The 18,115-nt window shown below is 34.8% G+C and overlaps 8 protein-coding genes across 8 annotated transcripts; 5 read left to right on the top strand and 3 right to left on the bottom strand.

The window, feature by feature from the left end:
* Positions 1-892: 892 nt before the first annotated feature.
* Positions 893-3,937, top strand: RO3G_10155 (uncharacterized protein; the record flags this gene model as incomplete). The annotated part of the gene is made up of 9 exons (XM_067664740.1): positions 893-990; positions 1,051-1,314; positions 1,370-1,586; positions 1,638-1,877; positions 1,938-2,348; positions 2,401-2,558; positions 2,607-3,562; positions 3,625-3,719; positions 3,848-3,937. The coding sequence occupies 9 exons, from the start codon at positions 893-895 to the stop codon at positions 3,935-3,937; spliced, it is 2,529 nt and encodes an 842-aa protein (XP_067520841.1).
* Positions 3,938-4,276: 339 nt separating this feature from the next.
* On the bottom strand, positions 4,277-5,379 carry RO3G_10156 (NAD- and Zn-dependent alcohol dehydrogenase; the record flags this gene model as incomplete). Its single annotated transcript, XM_067664741.1, has 2 exons — positions 4,277-5,280; positions 5,337-5,379. 2 exons carry the CDS (start codon positions 5,377-5,379, stop codon positions 4,277-4,279), a joined length of 1,047 nt encoding a protein of 348 aa, XP_067520842.1.
* Positions 5,380-6,453: 1,074 nt separating this feature from the next.
* RO3G_10157 (uncharacterized protein) lies at positions 6,454-7,788 on the bottom strand (the record flags this gene model as incomplete). The annotated part of the gene is made up of 8 exons (XM_067664742.1): positions 6,454-6,549; positions 6,600-6,871; positions 6,940-7,033; positions 7,096-7,331; positions 7,386-7,471; positions 7,528-7,615; positions 7,675-7,711; positions 7,786-7,788. 8 exons carry the CDS (start codon positions 7,786-7,788, stop codon positions 6,454-6,456), a joined length of 912 nt encoding a protein of 303 aa, XP_067520843.1.
* Positions 7,789-10,082: 2,294 nt separating this feature from the next.
* On the top strand, positions 10,083-12,050 carry RO3G_10158 (uncharacterized protein; the record flags this gene model as incomplete). The annotated part of the gene is made up of 1 exon (XM_067664743.1): positions 10,083-12,050. The coding sequence occupies one exon, from the start codon at positions 10,083-10,085 to the stop codon at positions 12,048-12,050; it is 1,968 nt and encodes a 655-aa protein (XP_067520844.1).
* Positions 12,051-13,572: 1,522 nt separating this feature from the next.
* Positions 13,573-14,129, top strand: RO3G_10159 (uncharacterized protein; the record flags this gene model as incomplete). The annotated part of the gene is made up of 3 exons (XM_067664744.1): positions 13,573-13,603; positions 13,653-13,889; positions 13,957-14,129. The coding sequence occupies 3 exons, from the start codon at positions 13,573-13,575 to the stop codon at positions 14,127-14,129; spliced, it is 441 nt and encodes a 146-aa protein (XP_067520845.1).
* A 307-nt stretch (positions 14,130-14,436) lies between these two features.
* RO3G_10160 (uncharacterized protein) lies at positions 14,437-15,095 on the top strand (the record flags this gene model as incomplete). The annotated part of the gene is made up of 2 exons (XM_067664745.1): positions 14,437-14,608; positions 14,668-15,095. 2 exons carry the CDS (start codon positions 14,437-14,439, stop codon positions 15,093-15,095), a joined length of 600 nt encoding a protein of 199 aa, XP_067520846.1.
* A 517-nt stretch (positions 15,096-15,612) lies between these two features.
* Positions 15,613-16,759, bottom strand: RO3G_10161 (deoxyhypusine synthase; the record flags this gene model as incomplete). The annotated part of the gene is made up of 2 exons (XM_067664746.1): positions 15,613-16,503; positions 16,562-16,759. 2 exons carry the CDS (start codon positions 16,757-16,759, stop codon positions 15,613-15,615), a joined length of 1,089 nt encoding a protein of 362 aa, XP_067520847.1.
* A 725-nt stretch (positions 16,760-17,484) lies between these two features.
* On the top strand, positions 17,485-17,984 carry RO3G_10162 (tRNA (guanine-N1)-methyltransferase; the record flags this gene model as incomplete). The annotated part of the gene is made up of 2 exons (XM_067664747.1): positions 17,485-17,496; positions 17,565-17,984. 2 exons carry the CDS (start codon positions 17,485-17,487, stop codon positions 17,982-17,984), a joined length of 432 nt encoding a protein of 143 aa, XP_067520848.1.
* Between the last annotated feature and the right edge of the window lie 131 nt (positions 17,985-18,115).

An 18,115-nucleotide genomic window follows, 5' to 3' on the forward strand; every position in this document is an offset into this window, starting at 1 on the left:
TTTATCTCTTTCTCTTCTTCTTTAATAAACTTACCTTTTACGGAAGCTATTTATGTAATATAATTATTTCTCAGCCTAGAATAAGTTTAAACAACGAAAAGCCTCGACTGTAATTTTATTCTGCATACGCCACAATTGAATGTTTATGTAGCTATTGTGTTGTATTTGTAAATATAAGCATGTTAATTTTATTTCAATTGTAAAGCACAATAAAGGCAAGTTAGGTGGAACATTAGTGTAAGTAACAAAGTTTAAAATCCATGTAAAGCTGAAATTGTATACAGTGTCAAATCTGAATAGTAATAACAATACTCCTATACATGTATTTCTTATTTGGTCGTGTCATTTAATAAAACATACTTTATGGGTGATCATTTTTTAGTAGAAAAAGCTTTTGTGTCTGCTTATGGCTTTGTAAAAACAATATTATTCATCATTAAACATGAGTTGTTGATTAAATCAATGCTTTTGTACTGTAAATAAGGTATCTTTCACTTATTTACAACAAGTTATATAAGCTATATGTATCAATAAGAGTGATATAAGGCTACATTTAAATAATGTGATTGCCTAGATAATTTATTCAAAAGACTATGCCTTAATTTTACGATGAAAGAATGTCTGTTTCTTTCACATTTGACTATTATGATACTTGATATGAAGAAGATGATAAATCTTATTCAGTGTCTTTAATGTATTATATAAAGCATGCGTATGCGTCTATAATGCTTACTCATGGCTTATTCTTCTCTCTTTTTATTATCTCTTCTTTTTCAAATAATTTTCCTCATAAACAAGTTTGATAACATTTTAAAACTCAGGTTATGTAAAAGGGGAAAATAGATGATATTTCAGTGTCCTTTTTTCTTCTTTAATTGAAAGCAAAGCCAAAATGTCTAATAAAATTTCCGCACCTGTAAATAGTACAACTGACACCACAAGTTCTTTATCTAAGAGCTTTTCCTCTGTAAACTCAATATCAGATCAGAGGTATAATTACTTATATAACGCTTCTTCCTACTGATTGCGCCATTCTTAATTTATATATAGGTCTTCATTTTCGGATCCCTCTTCTATGGTAGAAGTAAACTATTTACCGCATCCTTCTAATCTGATTATGTACGAAGACAGCTATTCCAGTATCCCAGCCACTCAACAACAACAGCAACCTTCTTTATCACCCTCAAATAACCACAGACCTTTGAATGTAGTAGATGCATTAGGTTATCTTGATCAAGTAAAAAGTTGCTTTGCTGATCAACCCAACGTATATAACGAATTTTTGGATATTATGAAAGATTTCAAAAGTCAAGCGTAAGTTGAAAAATTATGTTCTGTGCATATCAATTTCTCTTACACAAGCAGACAGTATTGATACACCTGGTGTCATTGACCGTGTTTCACATTTATTTAAGGGACATCCTATTTTAGTATCTGGGTTCAATACATTTTTACCTGCTGGTTATCATATTGAATGCTCTAAAGAAAACCCAATGAAAATCATCACTTCCAATCCATATTCAATCAATGAAGCACGCCCTCCTGTCGAATTTAATCAAGCCATCAGCTATGTAAACAGAATCAAGGTGAAAACCCATATATTGTAAATCATATCATTATACATAAACCTTTTATAGACGCGCTTTTCACAAAAACCTGAAGTTTACAAGCAATTTTTAGACATTCTGCACACTTACCAAAAGGATTTAAAGCCAATTCGCGAAGTGTATACCAATATTCAATATTTATTTGCAGGCCATGATGACTTGTTGGAAGACTTTAAGCAGTTTTTACCTGAAGTACAAGAACCGCGAGGCTTCAAACGCGTTATGAAAACTCAAGCTTCTTCAATTCATACAAAAAAGAGAAAAACATATGTAAAGACGTCTATTATCATTTATCTCCTTCATTTTTTGCTTGACAATCTCCATTGATAGATGACTAAGAAGATAAAACAGCAGCAACAGCTACAGCAACAAATGCAGCAAACGCAGCAAATACAGGAGCAACCGCCTGATCCACCATTTGATCCTGTAAGACCTTCTGTTTCTGCTGAAGAAATTGATCTGTTTGATCGCATTAAGAAGCACATCGGTAATAAGCCTTCGTATGACGAATTTCTTAAAATTATCAATCTTTATACCCTTCATATCCTTAACGCTGACCAATTAATACAACAAGTTGGGTCTTTCCTGGATCAAGATACTTTAAACAGCCTTCAACAACTTATCGAATATGAACCTAAAGATAAGCCTGTTGAGATACCCCATCATCCTCCTGTTAAGCCAGACCTCAATGATTGCGAGGCAGTAGAGGATAGTCCTAGTTACCGCATTGTTCCGAAAGAGGTACTTGTATGATATGTGTTACATATTTTGGGATGCTTATTGTTTATCATAGTGGCAAACACAGCCATGTTCTGGAAGGGATGCTTTGTGTTTTGAGGTTTTGAATGATATTTACGTATCTCATCCTAGATGGGCAACAGATGATAGTGTATTTATTGGATCTAAAAGAAATTTTTATGAGGATGCTATGCATCGTAATGAAGAAGAAAGGTATTTTTTTTAAAAAAAAAATCAGTTTCCTCATTTCTTTTACTCTAGATATGATTTCGATGTTAATATTGACGCGAATCAAAACGTAATTGCTTTATTGGAACCCATTGCTCAAAAGATTGAGAAAATGACAGATGAGGAAAAGAATACTTTTCGTTTAGAACCTGGTCTTGGTGGAGAAACGATATCAATCTATGAGCGCATTATTAAAAAAATATATGGCAAAGAAAGAGGGGAAGAACTTGTTGATTTAATATATACCAGTCCAGCTGCGGTGATACCTACACTTTTGACACGACTTAAGCAAAAAGACAGCGAGTGGAAGAAGGCACAAAAAGAATGGAATAAGCAATGGCGTGAGCAAGACTTGAAAAACTATTACAAATCACTCGATTACCAATGCAACTCCTTCAAATCAAATGATCGCAAAGTATTGTCCGTGAAATCCATGATAGCAGAAGTCGAGATGCAAAAACAGTTCACATTTCAGCCAACGGATTTTGTTATTTTAAAGGATGTGGTTCATCTTACATTATATTACCTTCAACGCCAACATAGCTTCACAAAGCACGATCAGAAAAGAATTCGTCATTTTCTATATACATTTATACCCGCATTTTTTCATTTTAAACCAAATGTATTTGAAAATCAATTTAAGGAAACAGATTCAGAAACACAATCAGATGAACCGTCGGAGGAATTGTCGGAGGAACAAATATTAGCAGGACATGAGTCTGGAAGCGAGACACAGACGTCTGTAAAAGAGACAAATGCTGAACAAGATTCAGTTGCAAAGTCATTACAGTTTGATATCATCGAGAGAAAATTGGATGAAGACAAATTTTTTTGCAATGTACAGTTCTATAGTTTCTTTAGAACATTTCAAATATTGTATGAACGACTTTACAAACTAAAATACATTAATGACAATTATCCTGAAAGATTAAAAAAGACACTGAATAAGACTGCAGTAGATCTCAGTCTTTACTCTAACAGATTTGATGGTAAACAATACAAAGCAGTTATTATTTAGTATATTAATAACCAGCATTATTATTTAATCTAGACATTGATTTATCCAATGGCCATTATAATGCACTAGTGAGGATGATTGAAAGGTTTATTGATGGCGATTTAGATCAAGCTACGTTTGAAGAGAATGTACGATATATATTTGGCATCGATGCATATATTGTATTTACTATTGATAGAGTGCTTCATTTCTTTGTTAAGCAGGTGTGTGTTCAAGATGAGACATAATTTTATACTGTGACTAATTTATTGTATAGATTCAAACCATTGTACTGGATAAAAATTCAAATCAATTGATGAAATCAAATATGGAAAGTGCAGACGAAAGTCCTGAAAGGTGCTTATAGGATGAGTGTTGTGAAGAAAAATATGCTGCGATCATCGTGCAACAGCCAGATGATATGACTAAAAACAATGAAAAATTTAGTTCTCATTCGCAACTATTTTATTTGTATATGATCATAAAAAAAACGTCAATAAAGTCGAATTTTATGCTACAAATTACCTTTTTTTAAAAGAATTTAATGAATTTACTGAAGCACATTTGCTATGTTGTATATTGAGAATTGATTGTGGTAAAAAAAAAGATAGAACTGTAAACTGTTTGAGAACAAAAGAAATTAGAAGATTTATTGACGTTATCAAAATGTAACAAATTAGTAAATGAAAATGCGTAATTAAAATGATTAGTTCATGACGACAGCTCTGTAACGGGGCTTTGCTTCACGAACAAATTGGATGGCTTCATTAATTTTTTCCATAGGGAAAGTATTGACCCATGTACGGACATTGTGTTCGGAGGCAAAGTCAAGACATTCTTGAATATCAGAGGGAGAACCAATGAAGGAACTAGCAATAGTCAATTGCTTACCAGCCATTGTGAAAGCACTCAATCCTGACAAAGGAACTTCAGGAATATCACACAAGATGAAGATACCGTTCTTCTTGAGCATGTTCAAATAAGTAGGCCAGCACTTGTTAACGATCTTGGTAGCCAAGATGTGAGTGAATGAGTTGAGGTGAGGTTCAATTTCTTCTTCTTTTTGCATCAATACATAACCATCACAACCCAACTTTTTGGCATCTTCCACTTTATCAGGAATCACATCAAAAGCAATGACTTCAGCACCCATGGCTTTAGCCCATTGAACACCAAAGTGACCGAGACCACCAAGACCAAGGACAGCGACCTTGTCACCCTTGCTGACATTATAACGCTTCAAAGGAGTGAATGTGGTGACACCACCGCAGAGGAAGGAAGCAGCAACCTCAGAAGAAAAGTTATCAGGGATCTTGACTACAAAGTCTTGAGGACCTCTCCATTTTTCGGCAAAACCACCGTAGGTCTTATCTTTAGTAGCGTTTTCATATCTATCGTTGAAAGACCAGACAGCGTGAACGGAACACAAGTTCTCCATACCCTTCTTACAGTAATCACATTCGTGACAAGAGGCAGATTGACATCCAACACCACAACGATCACCGACCTTGATCTTCTTTACATTGCTGCCAACCTTTGTTACTTTACCAATGATTTCGTGGCCGACAACACAAGGGAATTCAGTAGGTCCCCAACCTTCATCAATGGTGTGAAGATCAGTACCACAGACACCACAACAGATGATATCCATTTGAACCATGTTTTCGTCCCAAGTACAGAAGTTGACTTCGGATTTTTCAAGAGGTTGGCCTATAATTTGTATTGTTAGTTATCAGCAAGTGATATAAGCATCAGTGTAAACTTACTCTTGGCATGACAGACATAAGCAGAGAAAGTTTCTTCAGACATTTTTGTTATTTAATTGTATTAATTGATAATGAAAAAAAAAAAAAAAAAAAAAAAAGAAAAGTCAAGGTTTATATATATATGACGTTCATGCAAATGTAGTTTGTGAAACTTTGGTCTAAAATCAGCCGTTTTTCTGTTGATCGCTCTTTAGATACGGTAATCTGGATAAAATCAATAAGGACAATAATAAAAAGGATTTAGCTTGTCTAAATGGTTACAATAATACAAATGAAGCTTCAAAATTAACTTGAGGTGTTTAAATATAGCTTACATTTCATGTTTAGGGTGTATCTCTGTCCTATTCATGAATTGTCAAAATAATCTTTTTGTGTGATATTTCGTCATAAAATTACGTGCCTCTTTTGGCTACCAACATTCAATAGTTACTCTTGATTATTCCAGATATGACATTGTGGCTTTTGCTTGATAACCTTCTTTTTTTTATATATACAGTTGTTATTACTTTGCATAAAAAACTCTATCGGAAGTAACGGAAGGTCTGAAAGATGCCGCTTTGATAATTAAATTTCATTCTGCCATTTACATTGTTCATTATTAAGCTCATATTTCTCTCTTTTGTTGGTAGCTGTTCTTGATGCGCATACTATTTACTACTGTTATTATTATATTTACATCTTTTCTCGTCCCTTCCTTCAAAATAAGTAAGAGTATAACTCAATGTGAAGTGCAAACTCCGAACGTGCAAACTCCGAGCGTCAATCAAGATCAATTACTTCTTTCCTGTTGGGCAGGAAAATTATCGTAAGATCTCGTGTGCACCGTACCCTCAGCTGTTTTTTCTCTCCTTTCAAACAATAGAATACTAAAAGGGATTAAAGTATGAAAAATCATAAAAAAGTGTATGCTTGATAACTTTGATATAAACGTAAACTAAGAAAACCCCTGCTATTAGATTATATTTAACACAAAAAAGAGAAATTTTATGTAAACTATATTTTGACTCATCCTCTCCTATTTCAATTCTCTCTTTTTCCCTCTAATAATAATCATTATCATGAAATCACTTTATTATCAAAATTTAGATTTCAGAGATACGCGAAAAAAAAATATTGTTTAGGACGACCCACTGCTTGCAAACCACTTTAATGATTTATCGTCTGACCCAGACACCAACTTGGTACCCTCTGCATTCCAAGCTATTCCCCAAACCTTTGTATATGCGTCAATACGAAGTAATCCAAAGGAAAGAAGACACTTACCTGATCTGAATGGATTTCATGTGTTTCCATAACTGATCTTAGAGCAAGATCCCATATTTTCACCTTTTTATCAGAACTGCAACTTGCTATTTGTTGTTTACTGATATCTGGATTTGCTGCGACGCATAAGACCCAATCTGAATGTCCAGTTAATGAAGAAGCCAACTGGCCATGCTCAACATCGTAAACATGAATGCATTTATCATCACTTCCACTAATTAATGTTTTACTATCATTGGCAAACGAAAGTGAGCGAACGGTCATGGCGTGTCCTATTTATACTTGGTTTATAAATAAAATTCTTTCTATTCTTTGTTGTTCCCCTTTTTCTTTCTCTTACCAGATAATGTATGAGCTAATTGATCTGTCTCTGTATTAAATACATAGATGGCACCATCCTCTGCTCCTCCGGCCAAATATTTGCCATCAGGACTCTAAATAAACACATTTAGTTACCATACAATTCGAGCAATTTACGCGTGTCAATATAATTTACATAAGCAATAGACATTAAGAATTTGTTTTTGGTTGCCAAACTCTTCACTTTCTCGCCCGTCTCAACACTATAAATATGGATATCACCATTGTGGGATCCTGTTGCAATGTATTGACCATCTGGAGTAAACTTTGCTTTCCATGCTTCAACAGGGGCAGCTACAATGGATCGAATTAGTTTTCCACGTTCAAGATCCCAAATACGAATATTTGAATCAACTGAAGTAGAAACAAGACCTAAAAAAATATTTTAATATATTAAAGTATAAGCACAGCATAAATAGAATTTACGTGTTCCATCACTACTGACGTCCACAGAAATAATTCCCATGGTGTGTCCTTCAAGTTCGAATTTCAATTCACCCAAGGCGCCATCCCTATTTTTAACATTAATTTAATACACGTGTACATGCTGAGATTGTCTTTTTCATACCAACATTTGATCTTGTTGTCTTCTGAACCCGAGATTACAAGATTGGTGTGATTTGACCAAGCGACATCCCAAATGCCGTCAGCATGAGCTAATCAAGGCGTTAATTTTTACTGTTTCAAAAAAACAAAAAAAAGCAAAAGGCTGTACCTTCGTCATTCACAATAGTAGGGATATAAGTAGTAGGCTATCAAAGTAATTGTCATATTTGTTTATTAGCTTTATTGCATTGTATATTCTTTTTTTTAAATGTTGCAATACCATTTTATACTATTAACACGTACACGCTGGCAAACAAAGATTTAAGAAAAAAAAGCCAGTCTTTAGCAAACTCAGTTCACTCACAAATTCATTTAGCCAATAATAATCTAAACAAATACGTTGGTACTAAAAAGTCTGAACCCAAGATCGTGAAAGTCCGATAAACATCATCAACTAAGCAAAGATAATGATAATTAAGAATATGCCAACATGGTGCATAGCTGACAAACACAGATAGAGTAAGAAAGTGGCTTTCAATTCAGTAGCAACTGAGGTAATTATATGCTCTTAAGGCTTCTCTATGTCTTTTCGGCATGCAATTGACTGGTTTTTTCAGTCTTTGAGCAAAAATACATTGTCAGTCCCTTTCAATACATGAATCAAGTCATTCTATATTAACATGTCCTTCTTAAAATACATGTGTTATCCCAAAGTACAGTAAAAGATCTCCTTAGATTTAAGTATAAGCTTTGTGATGATTATGTCTAAATAGATGCTGTCATTAGCCTGTTACTTCCACCATCGTATGCAAAAGCCATTATGGAATAGAACAATAACTTCTTCAAAACATAGCCATTGAGTATACTGTTTTTAATCAAAAATATATTTCTCGGCTTAGAATATTGATCTATTTTTCCTCGTTTAATGTACTGTCTAGATCCTTTAAAGGACCAATTCTTTTGACAGTAAAACGCTTCCAGACAAGTAAGACTGCAAACTTTGTTGTAATTGCCACATGTTAAGACACCTTTCTTCTTTTGCGCAAAACATAATATCTCAGCCACCGTTGCTAAGAAGTTGGAAACGAGACTGATCAGACCATATCACCTTGTTCCAGTCATCTATGGTCCACTTTGAACACTCTTTAACCTATATATGCTTTTTTACTAGCACAATAAACGCCGAGAAGTGGTTTTATCATTATTCAACAAGAAGTGCGATTCAGTTGGTATACCAACTTTTAATATATCTAGAAAGTGATTTGTTTAATGATGCTAAAAAACAACATCTAGTGCATAGTCATAAGAAGCATTACTTGTTGATGCAAATGAGTCTCTCGGTACGTTATATCCTTTTTTTTTTGGTAAACGGCTTTAGTATTTCCGATTGCTTTCAGATAGCAATAATGTCTTTCTTGATCTCTTTGAATGACTGTTCCAGCCGTTAATATGAAAAGGTTCAAAACACTAGAAAACAAATACTTACTCCATCAAATACGAAGATAGAATATCCATTGCTCTTCTCTGGGCTTCCTAGCAGCATTTATTTTACTTCATGTAGTTTCGATTGCAGGAAAAAAAAAAAGGTGATGAAAGCATCTTTTGAACATGAAACGTTTTTTTTGAACATCGTTTTATTCTCAATTGAATTCAGGTTTCATGAAAAGTGTCCACTAAAAAACTTTGAATTCTCTTTTTATTGGTTTGTGTAAAGTTAATGGTTTGGTTTTAATAATTCTTGAACATTATCTTTCATAAAGTATATTTCACCGTATAAACAATATAAATAGACAGCATTTATATTTGATTCCTTTATTGGAAATACATCTCTTGCTTTTAGTTTTTTAAAAATGTATAAATATCTGTTCTTCTTTTGTATTACAACTCCCATATTACAAGGCTTTATTAAGTAAGACATCAATGCATATCTTTTCGTTCAAAGCAGGTTATTTTCACTCTATTTGAATATGGTGTGATAAGACCGTGTCTTTATTTTAGGAAACCAATGTGCTTGCTTTTTTTTTTTCGAGAGGCGAATACTTCTATAATTATCGCACATACCACCTGCAGCATTACATCAGTCGAGATTATCTCCAATTGTATTGCACCACCAATCACAGAATAAAAATAAAAGGAAACAAAAGCCCTTTTAGTCCAAACTTTAGACTTGATTTGATTTCTTTTTTTGGATTAGTCTTCAATTGGATTAACAATGACACCTATGCTTCGTATCAATTGAGTCTTCGAGACCCTCGCTTTGTTGTATAAAATCCATATCAATCAATTGTATGTTAACATTCTTTATTCTTCATAAATAAGCATTTCATTTTCTCTGGAAAAAAAGAAAGAAAATTACTTGTGATTCTAATGGATGCATACTTTGAGTAACTTTGTTTCAGGTACAGTCTATACCCTATTTGAGCTAAACCGCTTTGTTCGTTCCTTTTTTAGTTACAGAGCACCCTATTGTGTAACTGTACAACCATTCTTTTTTTTTTATTGCTATCTACTCATCAGTTTTTACCATTTTTTTTTTCTCTTCCTTCCTTTTCCCTTCACCTTTTTGCTTTTTATATTATGGTTTCCTTGACAAATTCAGGACAACTAAAACAATCTATTACAGATCTTACTTCAGAGACAAAAAATACAAAAGGGGATGTTCCACCTGCCCTTGTAGGTGCTTCAACGACAGTCATTGGAGATCATCTTTATGTCTTTGGTGGCCGAGTGGCTGCTACACGGCAAATGACGAACCATCTCTATATCCTTCACCTTCCTACTCTAGTTTGGATACGACACATCGCACCTCCCGATTCCGCTAGTCCTCCTTCATCACGCTATTTTCACTCAGCAACGGCTTACAAGGATCGATATATTGTTGTTTTTGGAGGCATGTCGAATGTGTCACCCATCACTCGACGCAAGCAACCTCAAAATGAAGAAAAATTGTATGCGACAGACGATATCTCCATGTTTGATATCGAAACCATGTCCTGGAAAGAGATTCATGTTGCGCCTAGTATCTTTACACCTCAGGCAAGATATGCTCATCTGGCTACTATTTGGGACGACGATAAATTTTTGGTGATGGGTGGACAAGATGTATCGAATCAACATATTCATGAAATGAACGTCTTTGATTTAACTCAGTCCTCATGGATCCACGGTGAACCTGTTCAAGGCACTTTTGATGCATACCGTGCAGTTGCCTTTGGTCCCACGATGAGGAACATTTCTTCGTATTATGGCAAGATGGCAAAGCCCTTTTGGAAACAAGCAAAGGAGGAACAATCACCAGTATGTGTGTACTCAAATTATAACTTTAACGACATCACTCGAGAACTACAAAGCTTCTGGCCCCTTCAATCCTCCTCTTCAGCTGGTGTCGAGTTCCATTCCCATGAACCCACAGGCTCTTTTCTTCCTCCTGGTCTCCGTTTCCCTACAGGTCAATTGATTGGACAATACTTTCTCGTGTCTGGCACACTACTCAGTAACGCTCAATGTGGCTATCATGTCTGGGCTTTGAATCTGACTAACCTCACCTGGACACACGTGGATGCCGGTAAAGTGATGGCTCAGGGCTCTTGGAACCGCGGTGTGCTCTCTGGCCAGAAATATTATGTCCTGGGTCATCGACAGCGGGATTTGAAAGACGATTACAGCTACCGACGTCTCAACTTTGAACATATTACCATCATTGATTTGGAGGCGTTTGGTATCTTTGAATTACCCAGAGCGACTTGTTCACTCGCTGCACAGGAATTAGGATTGATCTTGATGAACGAATCGGGAATGTCCGATTTGACCATCTGGACATCAGACAAACAATCGATTGCTGCCAATTCGACTGTCTTAGCAGAACGCTGGCCGGATTTTGCTCAATTGCTTCAAGAAAAACAAGACAGTCAAGACAAGCAGCTACTCTACTTTCCCGAGACATACACGGTCACGGTTGCCTTTCTGCAATTCCTTTATACCGATCATTTAATGACCGCTCAACAACATCAACCTCATATCCTCTCTCGTCTTTTGATCTTGGCAGACATGTACAGTTTGGGACGATTAAAACAGTTGGCCACATTTGCTTTACATCAACTATTAACGATTTCTACAGCAAGTATGGTCTATGAGACAGCTACCTTGACATTCCAAAATGCGCTTCAAATTAGAGCACTCAGAGTGATGTTGAACACCAAGCGTATGTTGCTCCAACAGAAGGAACAACAGCTGCAACAACAACTCTTGACACCCCCACTACCGCATACATCATCTTATGAAGACTGGTCTCCTTCAGGAGTTCCTGTTTCAGCACCCATGACACCTCATCAAAATAATTACCATGTCTCTGGTGATGAATCCTATCCTGCATCTCCACCTAGTTCTTCTTATTCATTCAATGGTCTTCGCCGATTGGCTGCACAACCCTCCTTACCGCCCACTCCTTCTGACTCAAGATTTGGTCCTTACACACCTCCTTTAAAATCAAATCCAATGCCTAAAAAGAAAATGCCAGATTATGGTTTTCCTGTTAATGTATTATAATTTTTTTTTTCTATATGCAATAATAAAGCAAAATTCGGGGCCTGGTGCTGTGAATATTTATTTAAAAATAAATGGTGTTGTGGATATGTGTCGTTAGTAAATAAAATTGATTTATTTTAAGCATTACAGAATCGAAGGAATAGAAAATGAATGGGCTACTTTCAAATGAACAAAAGACCTATTTAATTCCTTTTAATTTATTTTATTGATTTATTAAAGAAATCCCCTTTTGATGATTGAATCAAGACGAAAATCAAACTTGTATTGACAATAGGATGAAATGGTGAAATTTTTTTTTAATCTTTACATTCGTTACACAGATGGAGGAAGGATAAGCGGTGAAAGATTTTGAGAGAAAGGCTTTTTTGTTTAAACGGCGCGCGTATGAAATATTTTAAAAGGTCCTTTAGCAAGCCACTTTTCTTTTTTTTTTTTTTCTTTTGTTTTTGACGAACTATTTTGTAAAGGTAAGAGGACCATTTAAATAAAGGGAATAAAAGACTGTTTGTAAAGATGAACCTTTTGATTGATGGGAGAATACTCCCGGTGATGCTTAACACTTCTGATTTGCTAACTGAAACAAACAGTTTTTTAATACAATTTATATAAGTTCGCTTTTTATTAACTTGCTTTTCATTAGTGTATTTTGCTTGTTATTTTCATTAATAAAATATATATGTTTTATACACACTCTTAATTTCTGTCTTGTTTTATATGCATTTTTTATTGCGAAAAAGTGGGTGTAACTAACAAAGATGCTTGAAGTAGTTCTTTAACAAATAATTTGATAAAAAACAAACTTTCATCACTTATTGAAACCTCACTGTTGTATTAAAAAGCCCTTTGATGACAATCAACTTTGAATGTTGTTTCTAAAGAAAGTTTAGAATAAAGCATGTATTGTATAAATCAGGCTCATATTTAAAATCTTGTTATATCCTCGCGTCTCCCTGCATTAAGAGCACTGTCAAAGGAGAAATCCCACATGGCATGTTACTTATTTGTGTTGTAAAACATAGCCATTGATCTGGGAATTTTGTTGTCTCCTTGCTACTTGACTCCTTTTTGTCAAGAAAAAAAAAAAGCCTCTTGATGTACCAGAAAGGAGTAGAAGGGCATCCAAAAAAAAAAGAGGGAGATTGTCCCAATCTGAATAGAATACCTGATTCTTTTGCAACATTCGAGACTTCTGGAAAGTAGTTGTTTTATGAAAAAGGATATATCCCTAGTTGACCATCCATGAAGGTCAATGATGATGACAAAAAAAGGAGATCCTTAGTATGATGACACTCTAACCCTACTTAAAAGGCCCATGCGAGAAAAAGCAAGATAGTAAGATTAAAGAAAAGTGCTAATTCGTGCGATTTTTTTCATTAACGCCTAAAAAAATGGTAAACCTTTCTACAACCTATAAAAAGGGACTTTGTCTTGTTTCCCTTTTCCCTTTCTTTTTTCTTCTTTCATCATTTTAATCAAAATGAAAACGCAGTCTATCATTTTGACTCTTGTTATCCTAACAATCATGTCTCGCAATGTTACAAATGCAAAAGACAGTAAATAAACGAAAAAAAAAAAGGGTTTGTAATAACAACGAAATATTAGCCGAATCTTCTGCTACAATTACAAATGCTACTAGCAGCTCGCACAAAGAACCTTCTGCTTCGGATGTTTCCGCTGCTGCTTCATCTGGCACATCCAATACAGTCTCTGCTGCTACTCCAACTTCCGCTAATTCTGTCCTTACTGCATTGCCCAGTGATGCAGGCACGTCGTCAATCCTACCCGGTAATAGTTCTGCACAACCTTCTTCGTTAAGCTCAGTTACTTTGTCTTCTAGCAGTAAAAAAAAAAAAGAGAGAGAATCTCCTTATTCTGTTATCTAAAATAATAATAATCTTTTTAATAGTCGTTTCAAGCCCACCTTCTGGAGTTTCATCTTTGCCTTCTGCAGCTTCTTCATCGCCTGCAAGACCCTATGCAGGTCCAAGCACGATTAGCTCATCCGACCGTATTCAAGTATCTGGAAATATTATTGGTTTTTTTGTTTTCTTATTTACCTTAGTCTATAACCCCTTTTAAAATAAAGTTTTATTCTCATATTATTTCTTATAATTTGACTTTATATTTTTTACAGACAAGTGCAAATCTCTTTGAATGTAAGGGAGGGAGGTTGTTTCTACCCTTTTTATTTTCTCGTTGTCTTTTTCTATATTTTACGAAGGATTATCCCTTCAGTATGTTTCTCCTATCGAGAAGAAGAAAGACAAGATTAACTCCTAAGGCTCTTTGCACCCCTTTCTTCTTTTTCTTCTTACAAATATTTCTTTGTCTGCAATTCTCTTTCTTTTATTATTTATCTCTTTTTTTTTCTTTATATAATTTTCAAATGAAACTAACTTGCCTTGCTACGTTTATTTATGCGGCAACAATAGCTTCAGCACAACTGACTGCACCCACCAGAAATTACAATGTAACAAGTCCAGTGACTAATGGACCCTATGTTATAGGACAAATTCTACCTTGTACATATCGTCTTTTCTCAGATGTAGATACTTCAGGTAAAAAGAAAAAAAAACCTGTTTTTCGATGAATTCACTTATCTTTTTTTTATGGATAGCTCTGAATCTTGAAATTGATTTAGAAGCCGCACCCCAGGGAGTTATACCACAAGGAACTAACATAACCACACTCCCTATTGCAACTTCAGCTGATGTATCAAAAACAGATGCATTTATCAAACGCGAAGGAAACTTGACCTTTTATGAACACTCTATTAATTTCCTGATTTCTTTTTCTGTTAAACCAGGCAATTATCGTGTCATCTTTTTTGATAAATCAACCAATACAAAACTATTAATTCCTATCGAAATTCGACCAGCTGCAAGTCCTACATCGATTGGGGCCAAGGCCACGAGTCCAAGTGTACCTGGACGGCCTCATCCCTCTGGATCTATCTTTGCTCAAGGTGCTTCTTATTCTATTCAAGTACCTAGGTTTTTAGTTGCTTTGGTGGGTGTAGCAGTAACAATTACGCTGTCGTTGTAAAACAAAAAAACAAATTATGTGATTTATTTTTTGCCTCTTTAATTTTTATATTAATTCATAAAACAAACAATTTTATTTCTCTTTCTTTTATAAAGAAGGAAAGGTGTTTCTTGTTTGTTTTTTTTGTGAGGATGGTTTGTTAACAATGAAATGGCTTGAAGTAAACCTTGGAATTTTATTGTTTACGACAGTGTAACTAGATCTTTAACACATTAACATACAACTCGGGATATAATAAAGGAGAAGTTTGAAACGACTAAAAAGAAAGATCCATATTACTATATAAAGTCTATACTTTATAGATTCTGCTAGTCGGTGTACAACTATCTTAATACTAGAAGCGTATTGTAAAATGAATTTTATACAATTCAGTAAAGAGAAATGATAACTAAAAATAGCTTGTTTTCTAAAATTTTACTATTCAACAAGTGATGATAAATCATAAGCTGCAATATAGCTGTTAATTAGATGGCTTAATAAAGTAGTATAAAGTACAGAGTATTTATTACACAAAAATCTATTGCTTTTTGGCATGGTGTTCTTTAGCAAATGAATCTGCTACAATAAGTGGGAATACAATAGTAGCGTCGGCATATACTTTTACAGATCGACTGTTGGCACGTATTTTACCCCATGAAACAGCTTCATCAGGACGAGCACCTGCATCACTACCATCAAATTCTTGGCCAGTGTTGATGTAAACTGCATAATCTGCACCATTTCGCATCAAGTTTGCATTACAAATATGATGCTTTATGACACCACCACCCAAAATAATCATGCCTGTCTTTTTTGCAAATACTGCCTCGCTATTTATCGATCGAATGTCAGCTGCGATATCTACAATAAGTCCAGGATTTTTATAAGAATGGAAATAGATCATGTCTCCTAATGAGCCATCAGTAATTGCGGGGCAATAAACTGGGATATTGTTCTTGTAGGTCCAATAATAAATACTGGATTCATCGTTGATTTCTTTGCCTAATCTAGCAATCATACTCGAAGGTGTCCATATCTTGTTGTCTTTCTTTTGTTCTTCCAACATGGCATCAAAAATGGGAATAATCCAATCTTCAAATTTACAATAGTTGTTGTTGGGCACCAACAAATTACCAATACGGTTCAAACCCTTTTTACGAAGGTCACTGCCGTTCAATGAAAAATCACCCAAGTAGGTTGGCGCTAAACATTTTATAAAATCCTCTTCAACCCCACCGGCTGTAGCAACAATCACATCGACCATCTTATGTTGAGCAAGGAAACGAATGATTTCACGCAAACCGGATGAAACAAGATTGGAAGTGTAGCCCAAAAAGATTTTACACTTGGTTTTCTTGCGCACTTCGGGATCAAGGTATTCTTGTACCTCATCAGCTGCAACGGGCTCATCGCTCAATCGCCATTTTCTCTAAGTATTGCTTAGTATATAATATATATAAATCCTCTCTCTCTCTCTTCCTGTTTACCATTTCTTTCACAATTTCAATGGCTTCACCCAAACTGCTGCCTTGGTATCCGATTTGCTTGTAAGCACCTAATAGATCAGAAAGAGATAACTCTTTATTAAAATCCGGTCCTTGAATAAGAACAGATCCTTCAGGCATTTCTACTGATTCAACAAAGACGGCATCTAAAGCCCCTGTTGGTTCTTGTTGATTTGACATTTTTCTATAAATGTTGTAAATAAGATCTTTTTTCTTTTTTCAGATTTACCACAAAAAATAACAGTCACTCAACCTTATACGGAGTTCAAATAAGCTTGCACAGACATTAAGGTTCATTTGTCTGTTTCGGGCAATGTTCCAAATAACCATCTATACAACTCGACTTTAAGCTTTTTAAATCTTCTCATTCAACTGGATATAGCATTTTTTAGATTAAAAGTTCATTGAAGGAAAATCTAACTGAAAACTGTAGATAAATAACACATGTGGAAAAAAGTTTTCTGCAAAAAAAAAAAATCTTTTTTTTCTTCCGATCATGTCTGCCTTTAGGCCCTTTTTATCACGTGTTAAACATTTAATTCGTAAGAAGGAACAAGGGATTCACAAAAAGAGAAACCTAATTCTGCTTTGTAGAATGTTCTATGACAGTTTCAGAGAATAACAACATACGCACCTTTAGAGGAGTGAAATATGATATTTTAGACCCCAAGTTTGAAGGGTTATCCAAGCAAAAAATAAAACGCCTATTAAAAGACGAGCAGTGGAATGAACAAAAGGACGAAAAACGCGCGTTGTTTCGTCAAAAGGAAAAGGCACGAAAGCAAGAACGTAAAAGGCAGATTAGAGAGGGTTTATTGGAAGCGTCTCCTACAAAGAAAAAGCTAGCTGCAACAAGTGAATTAACTAATATTAATCTCGTCATCGATTGTAGTTTTAACCATTTGATGACAGAAAGAGTAATACTTTATTTTTATCAAGAAAAGAGAAAACTAATGAAGTAAAACTTCTTTTTTATTGCTAACAGGAAATAGTGTCCTTTGTTAAACAATTAGGTATTTCATATGGTAAAAACAAGACAGCACCAAAATCAACGAAGCTTTCTTTGGTCTCGTTGGACGATGGATTTAAAGATGTATTAAATGAAAAGTGGCCAAGCTGGAAAAATTGGGGAGAAAAGCATGTTAGTACTACTGAACAATCCTATTTGGATAAATTTGAAAAGAATGATTTGATTTATTTATCTGCTGATTCAGATAATGTCATTCAAGAACTCGAAGAAGGAAAGGCTTATATCATTGGTGGTATCGTAGACAAGAACAGACACAAAAATCTATGTCAAGATAAAGCAACAAGACAAGGAATCAAAACAGCCAAGCTGCCAATCGAAGACTATTTAAACTTGTCTACTCGAAAAGTGCTAACAGTCAATCAAGGTATGATATGAATTACTCTTTGATTTCTTTATTTATTAATGACTATTACAAGTGTGTGAAATTCTTTTAAAATGGCTTGAGTTTCGTGATTGGGAGAAGGCATTTCTGTCAGCGTTGCCTGGACGAAAATTGAAAGATGTAG

This window comes from Rhizopus delemar, genomic scaffold (assembly GCF_000149305.1).
Source record: "Rhizopus delemar RA 99-880 supercont3.7 genomic scaffold, whole genome shotgun sequence".
In the NCBI taxonomy this organism is placed as follows: Eukaryota; Fungi; Mucoromycota; class Mucoromycetes; order Mucorales; family Rhizopodaceae; genus Rhizopus; species Rhizopus delemar.